This window comes from Falco naumanni, chromosome 2, assembly GCF_017639655.2.
Source record: "Falco naumanni isolate bFalNau1 chromosome 2, bFalNau1.pat, whole genome shotgun sequence".
NCBI classification, from domain to species: domain Eukaryota; kingdom Metazoa; phylum Chordata; class Aves; order Falconiformes; family Falconidae; genus Falco; species Falco naumanni.
Window position 1 is genome coordinate 27,236,267 of NC_054055.1, and position 14,676 is coordinate 27,250,942.

At 48.2% G+C, this 14,676-nt stretch overlaps 1 protein-coding gene across 2 annotated transcripts; it reads left to right on the forward strand.

Annotated features, from left to right (window-relative positions):
- The first annotated feature begins 7,286 nt into the window (after positions 1-7,286).
- VSTM5 (V-set and transmembrane domain containing 5) lies at positions 7,287-14,185 on the forward strand. Of its 2 annotated transcripts, none has more exons than XM_040583709.1 (4): positions 7,287-7,482; positions 10,474-10,803; positions 10,899-11,039; positions 12,575-14,185. In XM_040583709.1, exons 1-4 carry the CDS (start codon positions 7,398-7,400, stop codon positions 12,616-12,618), a joined length of 600 nt encoding a protein of 199 aa, XP_040439643.1. In that variant the 5' UTR covers positions 7,287-7,397; the 3' UTR covers positions 12,619-14,185. The 2 variants fall into 2 exon arrangements, with proteins under 2 accessions (XP_040439643.1, XP_040439642.1); XM_040583708.1 differs by lacking the exon at positions 7,287-7,482 and adding an exon at positions 7,728-10,382.
- Positions 14,186-14,676: the final 491 nt, after the last annotated feature.

The following is a 14,676-nucleotide window of genomic DNA, read 5'->3' on the forward strand; positions in this document are numbered from 1 at the left end:
TGTGCTAAGGCACATGGGGGACAGGGAGGTGATTTGAGACGGCCAGCATGGCTTCACCAAGGGCAAGTCCTGCCTGACCAACCTAGTGGCCTTCTGTGATGGAGTGACTACGTCAATGGACAAGGGAAGAGCTACAGATGTCATCTGTCTGGACTTCTGTAAGGCCTTTGACACAGACCCCCCCAACATCCTTCTCTCTAAATTGGAAAGACATGGATTTGATGGGTGGACTGTTCAGTGGAACTGGTTGGATCCATCCAGAGGGTAGCGGTCAGCAGCTCAATATCCAGGTCATCAGTGACAAGTGGCATCCCTCAGGGGCCTGTACTGGGACCAGCACTATTTAATGTCTTCATCAATGACACAGACAGTGGGTTCAGGTGCACCCTCAGCAGGTTGGCAAACAACACCAGGCTGAGTGGTGCAGTTGGCATGCCTGAGGGACAGGATGACATTCAGAGGGACCTGGACAAGCTCCAGAAGTGGGCCTACGTGAACCTTATGAGGTTCAACAAGGCCAAGTGCAAGGTCCTGCACCTGGGTCAGGGTGACCCCCAGTATCAGTACAGGCTGGGGGATGAAGGGATGGAGAGCAGCCCTGAGGAGAAGGAATTGTGAGTACTGGTGGATGAAAAGCTGGACATGATCCAACAACATGTGCCTGCAACCCAGAAAGCCAACCACAGCCTGGGCTGCATCAAAAGAAGCATGGCCAGCAGGCCAAGGGAGGTGATTCTGCCCCTCTGCTCTGGTCTCATGATACCACACCTGGAGTGCTGCATCCAGCTCTGGAGCACCCAACATTAGAAGGACATGGACCTGTTGGAGTGGGTCCAGAGGAGGGCCACAAAGATGGTCAGAGGCTGGGGCACCTCTCCTGTGAGGACAGGCTGAGACAGTCGGGGTTGTTCAGCCTGGAGAGGAGAAGGATCCTGGGAGACCTTATAGCAGCCTTTCAGAACTTACAGGGGGCTTAGAAGATTGAGACAAACTTTTTAATAGCATCTGTAGCAATAGGACAAGTGGTGATAGCTTTAAACTAAAAGAGGGTAGATTCAGACTGGATACAAAGAAGAAAATATTTTACAACAAGCATGGTAAAACACTGTTGCCCAGAGAGGTGGTAGATGCCCCATCCCTGGAAACATTCAAGGTCAGGCTGGACAGCAAAGAGGGTCCCCCATGGAGAGCTGGCCAAGTCACGACAACCACACCAATATGGCTACATGCCGTGCTCACTTTATTAAATAAACAGGTCATATTTGTAACTTAAACCGACCGCTCACCCGACTTTACACACAGGTGATTGGATAAAAGTCTCTGGGCCACGTGGGGTCCGTGTCGCTGACTGGTGGGCATGCTGCAGGCGCCAGATCAGAGTGTGCCGATGAGAGTGTGCTGATTCCGCAGTTCCCAGGACTTGCTCTGCACCTGGCTTCTTCTTTGTGCATAGCTTGTATTCTTTCTCCCACTGCTTGTTCCAAGGACAATTTAAAGCTGCTCTGCAGTTTCAACGAACAGGCCTGGGTTGTCCAACCCAGACAATGGTAACATATGTCCTCGGTCCTTTAAAAATTCCTCTACAGGACAGGGCTCTGAGCAACCTGATCCAGTTGAAGATGTTCCTGCTCATTGCAGGGGGGGTGGGGTGGGGGGTGGGCTAGATGACCTTTAAATGCCCCTTCCAACACAAATCATTCTATGATTCTATTACTTTGTCTCTGAAATTAAAGCCTACTTTGTGCTGTAGGGTTAAAATTTCAGGGTAAAAGAAATGGGCATCCAGTTGTTCTCCTCCATCCCACTACCCCAGAAGTGTCCACACTTGACCTGGGTCTCCCATTTCTTGAGTGAGTCCTACCACCCCTGAGCTGTTGAATGCAAGGCAAGAGGAGAAAGACAGTACACCTTGCTTAGGGTTTTTTGGACTATAGCCTGTGAAAAGAATCCTGAAAATATTTGGCAAACAAGATTCAAATTCTCAAGCAGCTTTAGACGAACCAAAACAAGTTTTTGATAATAGACTTACCTACTGGGTGATGCCTGGGATTCTTTAAGCCTCTTTGATTTATAGAGCTGGACTATAAAATCTGAGAAACAAGCCTTTGAGTGACACATATACAGCTTTCTGGGAGAGCCAGCCTTTCTATGTCACTAGACACAGCATCTCCAAGGTCCCCCAGAGACATGCACTCAGTGCACCAGGCTGGAAATCCCTGCCCAGCAGTAGTAGTAAAAGTGAGGTATGGATGCTGCCATTGCCTCCCTTCAGTCTCTGGGAAGACCTTGATGCACAGCCATACTGGAAAGCTTTTGCAGTCAATTCCTACGAGATTTACTTCTGACTTTGCAGGATCTGAGTATGTTTTCATGGTTATCACACCTGCCCTGATTGGTACCGTAGCTGCTTCTCTGGGTCAAGCTGCTTTTCTTGGCATTGCTTGTGGCACAAGAATTGCAGCTAGTGTTGATAATCAATGCCCCGATGTCTTCGGCATGATCTGCTGGCAGGTGCATTGAGCATGATGAATTGGACAAAGAAGGAGGAAGGAAGACAGAGAGAGAGAAAAATGCTAATTAAGAGCTCAATGAATTGCAGTGGTCATATAACATGACCTGCTACTGCAGTGCAAGCCTGCAGCCACTGCCCCTGTGCTGGCTGTGCCCTTGCTTTTGCCACACTGTCTGGAAGGGATAAAGGCCACATAAGAGACTCAAGAAAGTAAGGAGGGTTTTTTTCCTCTGTTTTGCCATAAACTTCCTAGAAAAAAGCAACTTCGTGCTTTGGTTTCCTGTTGAAAGAAAATGGGAGTATTGCACTCTGTAAATATGGAAGGAGGATATAACACCTTGGAAGAGTTGCCACATAGCAAAAGTGTGTTTCATTTCTGACACTGAACAGTGCCTCGTGGGTGAATGCAATCACCTGGCTATCCCCACTCAGAGGGGTGCCTTCAGTACCTCCCATTTGCAAAAGCTGTTTCCAAATGTCTCCCTTCTATTAAGCAGCTGTGCATCCTCAGATACGCGTTTCTGCATCATCACTTCATTTAATTTTTTCCTCTGTTTTCCAAACCCCCAAAACCACAGACCAAAACCACAAGGAGACTCAGGCAGTCTAGATAGCTTAAAAAGTGGAGGAATGCTGACAGACCAGGACTGCCCACGGTCTCTCCTCTTACAGCTATTGATTGATTTGGGGTAAGAGAAGGGCTTTTTGCGCTGTGCCTCTGCCAGAAAAAAAAAAGGCAAAAAGAGACCATTGACAAAGTGCAGATTTGGCCAGGTTCTAGTCCAGATGCTGAAAAAGATTCTTTTTCATCTTATATGGATGGAAGGAAAGTGTTTACACACTGAGACCTCCCAGTGAATGTTCTTTCCACTTCCAGAAGGCCAGAATAAGGTAAGCCTGGACCACCAACTTCATGTGAAAGAGGAGGTCTAGCAGGATGTTACATATTTTGCTTCTATACCTGTGCCTGGTGTACATTTCTGTTGCCAGCTCAGAACCCTGCAGCTTTTTCCTGCTCTCTGCCAGCTGTTTGCCAGCTCACTGCATCGACCAAAAGCTTCTTAAAGCAAGCAGACTCCACAGCCCTCCATCCCTGCAGATACGTCACCCTGCAGTCCTGTTTCTTTGCTGAATTTTCTCCCATGGTGTCTCGAAGGATTAAATTACCTCTAAAGTGCTATTGCAGGTCTGGAATCTCTGTGAATTTTTAACTCTTGTGGTTTTTATCTTTCCTTCATCAAAAGACAAGGTCAAGCATTTTGTTGAGTCCAAAAAGACATCAAAGGAAAAGGGGGGGGTGGAGCAAACCCTCTGTATAAAGCATTTGAGAGTATTCATGCAGCATATTAGAGAGCAAAAGGAGCTTTCTGGCTCCTATCTGGCTGTTGTTGCAATTGTTAATGTGGTTTTATTCCATTATTAATGACACCAGAAAGAGAAAACACACCTTCCAGACAAACTTGAGAGACTCTCTGATGGCAAAGAGAAGGAAGGAAAAAAAACCCCTTAAAATAATGGAAGTAAGAAATGGGAAAAGGAAGGGAAACTTAAAATCCTGAGTATGTAGCAATAAAAATCTGCAGAAGCCTATAGGAGTCTAGGGATAGTGAACCGAATCTTTTACAAAGCTTGTAAATCATTCCCAGACCCTGCTAGTTTAAGGGCACTTTGTAATTAAACAAACAAACTAAAAAAAAACAACCCTAATTTTTACAGCCTGTACAACATTGCTTGATACTTTCATGTTTCCTAGAATTGCTATTTGACAAGTAGAGAAAAATAAAACCAGAAGAGCAGCATTAATGGATGAAACATCTATAACCTGGAGCAGAGTATCATCAGCCTCATCTGAATGTAGTTGGACAGGATTTCAATCAACAGCTTTGTTAGGAAAACACATCATGAATATGCCAAGGTAAGTAATCTCAGGATTAACACTCCAGTCTGGCTTTCCTGTAAAGTTACCCCGAGTTAGCTACCAAATCAGCATCCCCACAGAAGAGCTGGGCAGAGCACACCCCTTTGCAATTACAAGGCAGAAACAGCTCCACTGCTGAAGCCCTGCACCAGTGCCCAAGCACTGGAGCCCAGGACCCACCACCAGCTTGTCCACAGCATCCTCTTCAAGCCCCATGCCTACAGCAGGAGAGATCTGCTGAAGCTCATCCCCCATCGCATTTGGGGTTCTGGGAGGCAGGCTGGTGCTGGGGGTCCTCAGGGGGTCCAAGCACTGAGGTTAAATTTAGTTAGATTGACTGCTAATCAGTAATACAGCTATCATTGATACTCCTTGAAGTCAAGCGATTCACTCTGCTGTCACTTGTTGATGGGGCTGCACCCCGTGGTCCCCAACACCAGCACCTATGGTGCTGCTCACCACAGCCACGTACCTATGGGCTGCTAGCGGGGAGCCTGCCCTCAGCCCCCCCCCAGCCCCTGCTGCTCTGCTGCCCTGCCAGTGGGCTCCCTCCTGCCCTGCCCACAGCGCTCACCCATCGCTGCCGTTTCACACCCTAATGCATTTCTGCTGAAGAGAAACCACATCCCTTGTGGAGTGGACGTTTGCAGCACAGCAGGAGAAAGCGTTGCTTGCAAGGGGCTCTCAGGGAGAGAGGGACCAGCCAGCTTTCACATAAATAGGGTTTATAAAAATCTGGTGAAATGTTTTCTTAACACTGGGCGTTTTGTCTTATGTGTCACTGTATTTCATAAGGTGCAGTTTATATTACAAAAAAACCCAAAACAACCAACCTGTAGACATTTTATAATTCTCCCTTTAAAAAGAAGGGATATGAAAGCTCTGCTGTCAATTATTGATGCTGAAAACACACACTTGTTTTTTATCACAAGACTGAACATTTGACCTATACTGGAAAGCCAAAACTGACAATATTTGGGAAGAGCTCCAGACCTGGATTTTAATTTCATGGCTAACATCTGTCTTTCCAACAGAGTGTATTAAATAAATGCAACCCAGTGTGATACATTTTAAATTAATCAAAGTTCAATTCATTTTATACGAGCATATACCTCATATGTTGTGCTGCCAAAATAGGTCACTGGGCCAAGAGCTCAAAAATAATTTAAACAGGTTGAAAGAAATGAAAAAGGAAAATGACATAAAGTCACATCACCATGAGACCTTCTTTAATGCTATGAGAAATAAAACTGCCATGAAGCAATAGGGTCAAGAAAAAACTTTGCCAGTGGGGATCTCTGCCAAGGGATGGGCTCCACTGTTTTTTCCTGTAATCTCATTTTCAGCAGGGACACCCAGGCACCATGTTGGCCAGATGCGGCAGAGGGGATCTGGCAAAGCCCAGGAGCAGCTGAGACAGATGGGGTGGAAGGGAAGCACTTCTTAGGCTGCTTCTGCAGATGAAATGCAACCATGTTTTCAGGCACCCCCAGCGCCATGGCAGGCTGCAAAACCTACATGAGATCAAATATTTGGGCAGTATGTCCTTACTGACCTCTCTCCCTCGATCCCTTCACCTGACTCATTGCTGAAGCTTCAGGAGATGCACCAGAAGTCAGAGAAGCTGAAGATTTTATTGCACTCCGAGTAAGAGATGGGCCCTGGAGCCCATGCAGATTGCACCCTCTCTTGCCAAGGCCTCACCTGAGTCCTAGAAGTCACCTCTGAGGTGTGCAAGTAGAAACCTTAATGTCACACGAAGGTTTTCACCTGGCTGCACATGACAGCATCACACCTGTTAGACAGCCGCAGTAAGAACTAGTGCCCTGCAGCCAAGCCCTGAATCAGCCCAGCCTCACTCCTGCTCGACCCCCTGCCCGGGGCTGTGCTTCGGCCACCCAGCCCCCCGTGGGACCCACCTGTCACCCACGCAGACAGCCAGGATGTAGGGAAACCTGCACTAATCCATACAGTGCAGCGGGAGACGTGGGTGCCGAGTGAGGAGGGCTCTGGCAGACCCCAGCCATCCCTCCTCACATGGGTGACTGCCCTTTCCTTACACCTGCCCTAAGCAGCAGACCCAGGTGTCTCTCTTTTATCCACACCCTACTAAAGAATACTTGAGGAGAGGCAAAAGGCCACCCTGGTGCCTAACTCTCCCTGCTCGGGGGGTGGCGTGGCGTGGCGTGGCAGTGACACGGCTCTCTTTGGGCTGCAGATGGCTTCTGGCAGCATCTGCCACCGAGCAAGGTTGAGGTTTCAGGCTTGGGGCACGTGCATGTTTCTGTAATTGTGTTTCCCTCTTATGCTGTCCCATGCCTTCTCAAAGAAGGACAAGCATTTCTGGTGATCTCCTTTGGAAGACCGTAGAAAGGAGAGAGGAGCACCCAGTGCTTGTGCTGGGTACGGTGGGATGGGAACTGCAGCTCATTTTCCAAGCGTGATCCCCTGAGATGGGGACGTGGGGATGCTGCTGCCCAGCCCCGCCATCTCGCCCGCAGCATCCCCAGACTCCTCGGGCCACCAAAGTCATTTTCAACACCCCGAAGGGAAACGTGCCCGGCGGATACGTGTTCCCTTCGCAATCCCACAGGCAGAGCAGCGGCTTCGGCCGAGCGCCCCGGTGCCCGGGAAGCGGCGCAGGCGGGCAGGGCTGCGCGCCCCCGCCGGCCGCCCATTAGCGCTCATTTCCTGGCTGGGGCGATGGCAGGCGGCCGGGCAGCGCTTTCCCTGCCGCAGCCAATTGCATCTTCAGTCCGTATCGGAGGATCGCGGGATGTGAGGTGCGGGAGAGCCCGGGGGCCGGGGCGGGCGCCGCGGGGGAGCTGAGAGCAGCCCCGGCGCTGCGGCGGGGGGGGGGAGGGAGAGGAGCGAGGAAGAGGCCTGGGGCGGGCAGCCCCCGCGGTCGGGCCGCGCTGGCCGGCCCAGCCGCTTAAATGCAACCCCTGGAGCACCGGCTCCTCTCTGATGAGACCGCTCCAGGGCTGCCGGGGACGGGGCGTCGTCGTGGGGACCGTCACCCTCTGCCTGGCCGCCGGGTGGGCTCTGCAGAGTAAGTGTCCGGCTCCGTCCCTTTCTCCCTTCTGCTTCCTCCCCCGGCCCTCTCCTCCTCCTCCTCGCCGCGCTACCCCCGGCCCGGCACCTGCGCGGGGTGGTGCGGAGCCCGGCCGGCCCCGGCCGCCGGCGCTGGGCTGCTGGCAGGCGGCGGGAGCCCTTCCCAGCCTGGCCCCAACCGGGAGCGCCCGGGGGGGGAGCTGCTGGGGAGGGGGTGGGCACAGCGCGTACGGGGGGCTCAGGCAGGCATCGCTGCTCTCTTCAGGCTGGAAAAGGTCGGGGGCGGGGGGGGGCTCCTCGCTCGGAGCAAGCGGGGGCAGCCGAGCGGTGCCAGCCCGGCCGCCCCGGCGGGGAGCCGCAGCCGCGGGGGGACGCGCCCCGAGCCCCGGCCGCACGCCCGCTCCCCCGCCCCCAACCCCGCTTTTCCAGCCGTGGGGGGGGCCAAGGCGTGGCGGAGGAAGCCAAGCCCGCCTGACCAGCCTGTCGGGTGCGGGCCGGCTGGGAAACGGGGCGGCGAGGAGGGGAGGTGGGTTTTCCACGGGGGGCGAGCGGGGCCGGGGCACCACGCAGGGAGCCGGCCGGTCCCCTCCAGGCGGGGGCTGGCAGGGGCTGCAGCCACCCCCCGCGCCGGGAACCGGGGTGGGCAGTGCCACCAGTGCCTTCGGTGTGGACACGTCATGCCGTCTACTTCATCATCAAGGTGACGCACAAGCAGGACACGGAAGGGCGGAGGAAACGTCCCCGGGGTGTAAGAGCTGCACTGTTGAGCTGTGTGTGTGTGTGTGTGTGTGTGTGTGTGTGTGTGTGTCCGTGTCCGCCACTTCGGAGCTGCTGCGCGGCGGCTCCCGCCCCCCGCCCCGCTGCCGGCCCGGGTGCCCGCTCCATCCCCTGGCAGCGCAGCGGGCTCGCCGCACTCGGGGCGGCGCGGGGTCCCTGCTGGCCCGGGGGTCCCTGCTGGCCCGGGGGGGTCCCGCGGGGCCGGCGCAGGGCGCTGCGGGTGGGTGCGCTGCCGGCCGCTGGGGCTGGCCCAGCGCTGTTTGTATTAGCGCGGTTCGGCTGAGCAGGCGGAGGCGAGAGCGTATTAAAAATATTTTTGAATGGTTACATATTGCATTGCCTTTTATGGCTCCGTGCACTGGATAGGAACAAAGCACATCTGCAAATCATTTAGAAGGATTACTTTTTTTTTTTTTTTTTACGTTTACCTTGCAATCATACTCAAAACAAAGTCATGCCTTTGTCAAAACATGAAAGGATCACCGTGGTGAAACACGCGGTTCCTCTCCGGTCAGAAACAGTGCAAAAGGCCTTTAAATAAACACGTGGAGCAGAAAACAATTGGAACAATTTGCAGCGATTACCAGAGGTTCCCGTCAGTTCTGTTCCTCTGCCTGGCACAAACCCCTTTTGCACAGCTCTGGCCCATCTCTCCGAGCTCAGCTGAGGATGCTCAGGGCTACCCGGGCAGCATGGTGGCCCTGCAAGGGGACCGGGCAGCACCAGCACGACAGGGTGCCCAGGAAGGGGGAATCCCAGGATCCTAGTTATAAAAATAGAGTGGCTTTCTCCTGTGTTGGTCTCATAGGTGAGGACCTGGGAATCAAGCTAGCTTCTCAAGCTTCCCTGCCTTACCTTGACTAGCAGAGCGTCTGAATTCTGCTACAGATCCCAAATAGGAGTCAGCTTGTAATGCATTTGCCCACCATCTCCCCAGTTGTGGTTGCTCTGAGGTTTTAGCCATGGTGGGGGTTCTTATTTTTTGTTAAGATTTTTTTTAGAAGAATTTCTTTCCCTTGGAGGTTTTTTTTTTCTTTGCCTTTTTAAACCATACTTTTCCCTGAAGACTGCAGAATCTCCAGGACCATCCCCAGGGGTCCTGCTTTGCACTCCTTCAGCATAGCCGAAGGTCTCATCCTCCCTCCCCACTGCATTACAGACATTTGCAGCTCAGCATTATTTTCTTCAGTTCTGCTCTTGCAGTCAGGCTGTTCCAAGCCTAACCAGGAAAAGGCATTCAGCAGTAACGCTTACTCGGTGCTTTATCTGCCTTTTGTCTGGTTTCATTTTTGTGGGTAGATGACAGGATTTTGTCAGGCTAGACAGGTCTCTAGCCAAGTGTCTCAAACATGCCACTAATTATTAAAAAAAATAAAGTATGTCAACTGAAACTCAGATGTTTGGTGTTCATCCAAATCTTCATGCAGAAATACCCACACACACGCAGAAATTACTGCAGTTACATATTAAACTAAACGTTCATTTCAGTTTCACAGGATAATGAATTGCTCCATAATCACATCAGTGGGAACTAGGTGAGAATTAAATATTCTTTCACATTCATTTTTGCCTGGAAATCATCAGGAACAAGAAGTCCCTGACCTCATTTAAAACTGCGTGCCTTTGATTACATGTGATTTATCTGCACTGGCATATAACTGGCTGCTTTAATGAAGCAGTTGTCTCAAATGTTGATTACATACCCTGAAAACATGATGAAGTCCTTGCCAAGTCTTCACATACTGCTATAGTTCTTGCTTTTGGGGGATGGTAATTAATAAATATAATTGGTTACCTTGGCCATGGTGGTTAAACTTTAAATGCAGGATTTTAAAGGAAGGCCAGCTACTGATAAATACAAATGCATTGCTCAGTTTTCAGAAAATGTTACGGTCCCTTACTCAAAAAGAGTCTTCCAATGTCTCTCCTCTTAGATATCAAAACACTGAAACACATGCAATTACTTGTCCTTTATGGTAATAGAAACATTTCTCCTGTCACTGATTAAAAATGTGTATTTAGTCTTTAATTTAAATACATATGTTCCTTTTATGGTCAGCAGAAAGAAAGAGAAACTGAAAAGCATAATCCATCCTCTCTTAAAACAGACCACCGAGACAGGTAGGATGACTCATGCCCCAGAGGTCCCATCCTGCCCTGGATGATTGGTGCAGCATCACCTCTGCAGTCATTGTCTTCCTTTCTCTTTCAGCTCCTGGAGGAGTGTCGTTAGTTGTCCCACAACCCAACATCAATGCAACAGTGGCACAAAACATCCTCCTCTCAGTTGAATACTTTTGCAGAGGCATTGCCACCATTGAGTGGAAGCATTTGTCCAGCTGGGGCACCACCAAAATTGTTGAGTGGAAAAGTGGGAATTACGTCAACATATCCACGGTCTACAAGGACAGAGTGACTACTTTTGAAAATGGCTCCATACAGCTTCTGAATGTGGGCATGAGAGATGCCGGCTACTATTTTATCACTGTAACAGAGGAGTATGGAACCAACACCTATGGCACCATCATAGTCAATGTTTACGGTACAAACTAGATGGGAGTTCTTGGCTTTACCCTGTGTTTAACCATTAATCTGCTTGTAATCAATTTTATAATATTTTTTCTGTCCTCTCTGCAGAGATTATCTATGAGGATTTACATTTCGTAGCAGTTCTCTTTGCATTTCTTGCTGCAGTATCTGCCATTTTGATTTGCTTCATGTGGCTGTGTAATAAATCTCTGCATCTATTTCAGAAGAAGACGACAAACAAACTGACAGGTATCTCTCTAAGAATGCTGTCAAGGTATAGGGTTTTCAAGTCTGAATTTTGAGCTTAAAATTCACTTGTGATTTGAGTCATAAAGGTGCTAAGCGGGGACACTGAGCATCAAGACTGGAAGGGCTCGGTTCAGTTATCCTGTCCAACTCTGCTAGCTGAGGCAACTGAGTAATAGGTATTTAGTTGCAGAATGATCCACAGGACATCTACCTGATACATTTTACATCAGAAACCACAAAACACTTCCCAACGTTGTTAACTGCAAAACTTAAGGAGAAAAGGCCAGCTCTGCAACAAGCCCCCATCAGAGGGCAGGAGACAAAGTCTAGAGCATCAGCAGTGCTCTCAGGGTCTGCACCAGAAGGGTATCTCCTAAGGGAAAATACTCCAGTGGCCCTTGGGAGTGGCCCCCACCTACTTTGTGGAGGGCTGCACCCCCCCCCTCTCCTCTGAAACCCCCTTTCATCTGTACTTATGTTTGATCCAGTTGCGGACCGCAGCGAACACTAATACTAAAACCTAACACTGCGCCGAAGACACCAGTCTTGAAAAGCAGATCAAGGGAACACAAGGGCTGCACTGAAGGGAACATTCACAGATCGGCGAAGAAATTTCCAAGGCAGAGCTAGGGATGTTTGGCCTAGGCAGCAAGACAAGGCCTTGTGCTAGAGGCGTGGGCTCAAGCTCTGGGCACATCCTCAGTTTCTTTTACCACTTCAAAACATTTCAGGTGTTACCGCCTTTCTTTGTAAGTGCAGCTCCACTAGTGGTTTCTTGCCCTGTAGGTAAAAGGTCTGTATTTCTTCTCTAATAAGTGTTGCTTAAGCTGTTACAAGAAGCAGCCTAAGTATTAGTATTTTACTAGACCAACACAGATACTCCAGAATCCTAAGCCTTGTGGCCCAGATATTGTGTCAGCTCTGCAAAACCTGAGAAGAGATGAATTTGGCTCAAGCTCTCTATTCCTCTCTGCCGCTCACCTGCAGCCCTAAGGGCTGCTGCTGTTTTCATGGTGCACACATCGCTCACAAGCTTCTGTAGCTGCTGAAAATTTTTTATCATGCCAGAACAGACAGGCTTTTGTTTGGATAAAGCCTCTTCTTCGTCCTGTTAAAGCCAATCTTCCTACAGAGCCAAATCAAACAGTTATTTGGCAGAGTTCAGGAAAACCACAGTTCTGGAGACTTGCTCTGTCATCTCCCAGAGCGTGGCCCAAAGCAGGGACCCAACTCCTGCCCCCATTCCACCTTAGAAGAGCCCTCCTTTCAGAAGTCATGAAGAGGTCCTATTGAGTTTTCATAGCGCCTTTAGTCTTGTATTGGAAAAACAAGTGTCACTTTAAAGATGGTGAGGGACTCTCTATGCAGTTAGATATTTTGAAAAGATGTGTTTAAAACCTAATTGTAGATGAGTAAGCTTGAGCTAATATTAAAAGGTTCAAAATGTCTCAGCTATTAACAGCAGCATTGTTAATTTTGGAATGCTGGCCTTCCAATCCATTTGCCAATCAATAATAATATCCTTTTATTTCCAGCGAGTACAACTGAAGAGATTGAATTGGAAACCATTGAGTGTTAGCCAAGGACTGTCTCATAACAAAAATAACAATTCTACCTCAGGAGAAAGTATTGGCAAAGAAAGCAAGAAGAAACTAAAAGGTAAAAATGTTTGTGACTACTGTAGAAACATCCTGACTTGCAAACTAATTAGACATTAAATCAGCAGTGTCTGATGGAGCTGTTTTGACCTGTTAAGTTTTTGACTCTGCTAGCTAAGGTCAGAGTAAAAAAAAAAAAAAAAAAAAGTATGCTTTCTTGCTGAGCACGAACGCATTTTTGTGGCTAATTAATAAAATCTACAGCCTCTTCCACTCTTAAAAAAACAACCAACCAACCAAGCCTGTAAGATCAACCCATAAAGGAAATTATCATGGTCCTGAAGGACACCTGTATTTTGGCTACAGCAAGTCTACTATTACAGACAGAACAGCCATTAGTATCCTTCAACATAATAAATCTAATGCCTAATTATGGTATTAAATTAAAAAAATTAATTGCAAGGATTGAATCCTGCTTATTGCGCCTATGCTGCTACTTTTGGATGTAAGGAATGTCCTGAAGCTCTGAAGACAAACTGCAATTCTTCATGAGACAAAAGTGACTTTGAAACAATGCCAAAGCGTTCAAAGTTCCCCCACTTACGTTTCCAATTGTTTACACTGCCCCAGGATATTAACACACATTTTATGACATTGCTAGAGAAGGTTGTTAAACAAGGAATCATGTACAGGCACTGAAAAGGACCCTGTCTGTAACGATTAGAGGGGTCAGATAAAATACACATCGTACCAGTGGGATGGCAAAATACTAAACAGTTTTATTGTGAAAGATGTCAAGTCCTTGGCAAAAGTAGCCCACTGATGAAGTCTGTCTGAGAAGGAAAGTTAAAAACAGCATTACTTTGACACTTAGTATTTACAAGTACAGTTCTGAAATTGCTCTTATAGAGAAGCCACCTTCGCTCTCCTGCGTTGTAAGAAAACACAAAGCGATCTAATGTTTTCTTGAACCTTCATATTGCATTTACATTGTCCACCTGCAGATCTGCAGGGTGAAATAACATTTGCTTTTGTGAGTGAGAAAGCACTAAACTGACAACACTTTAAAATTATCCTGTGCTGCTTTTGTAACGAATTTTGCAGTATGAAATAAACTTTGAACGTGTAAGAGACCACGGACGAGTCTGTGTCTGCAGATTGCCACATGGCTTTTTGAGCCGAACTGCTGCTACTGCCTCTCTCACACTTCAGCTCACTTGTTTGCAAAAACCTTTTACAGGACAGGCTGATAGAGCTTCCCTTCTGGTCAGGGACTACGATTCTCAGGTGCTGTGGAAAAACAGAATTTCTCACCAAATGCATAATGATGCAGGTAGATGCCAAACAGGCTTTTCCCAAAGCAGCCTGCACACAGTCCCTTTAAAAAATCATCTCTGGATTGAACTGGCTTTTTGTAGCGCTAAAGGCCTCTCACCCACTTGTAAATTTGGGTACCAGATTCAGCTGGTTGCTCCTTCCTGCACATAGGAGAATGGGTCAAAAATGGTGAGAAATCTAAAAAAAAAATATTAAAAATTTAAAAAATTTTTAAAATCCCAGCTATAGCACTGCTTGGCAAAGCAACAGTTTGTTCTGATTCTTCACTTTAAGTATATATTACCAGTCTTCTGTATCTTTGAGTGAACTAAGCTTTGACAACACAGGTGTGTGTTTCAATCACCAAGCTTGAAGTACTTTGTAAAGTATCCGTATAGCAAAAGGAAAGTTTTTTCTTATCTATTCCAGATTTTCTTTAATCCCTAAATCTTACAAATTGAATGTGAAGTTATTCATTATGCGTTGAGTACATAGCAAGTGCTCTGCCAGGCTTATTTAGAAAGCACAAAAAGTGCAGCTTACACATACCACCATCATTATCTGCTAACATTGACTTAAAGACTGGAATTGCCAAAGGAAAAGTCAGGAAATGTATACAGACATGAATAACCATTTGAATGCATTGCTGTAATTGTAGAGATCATGTACACTTTTAAACAACAGGATTTCAAAGCTGGGATCAAAGTAGGAAACGACCACTT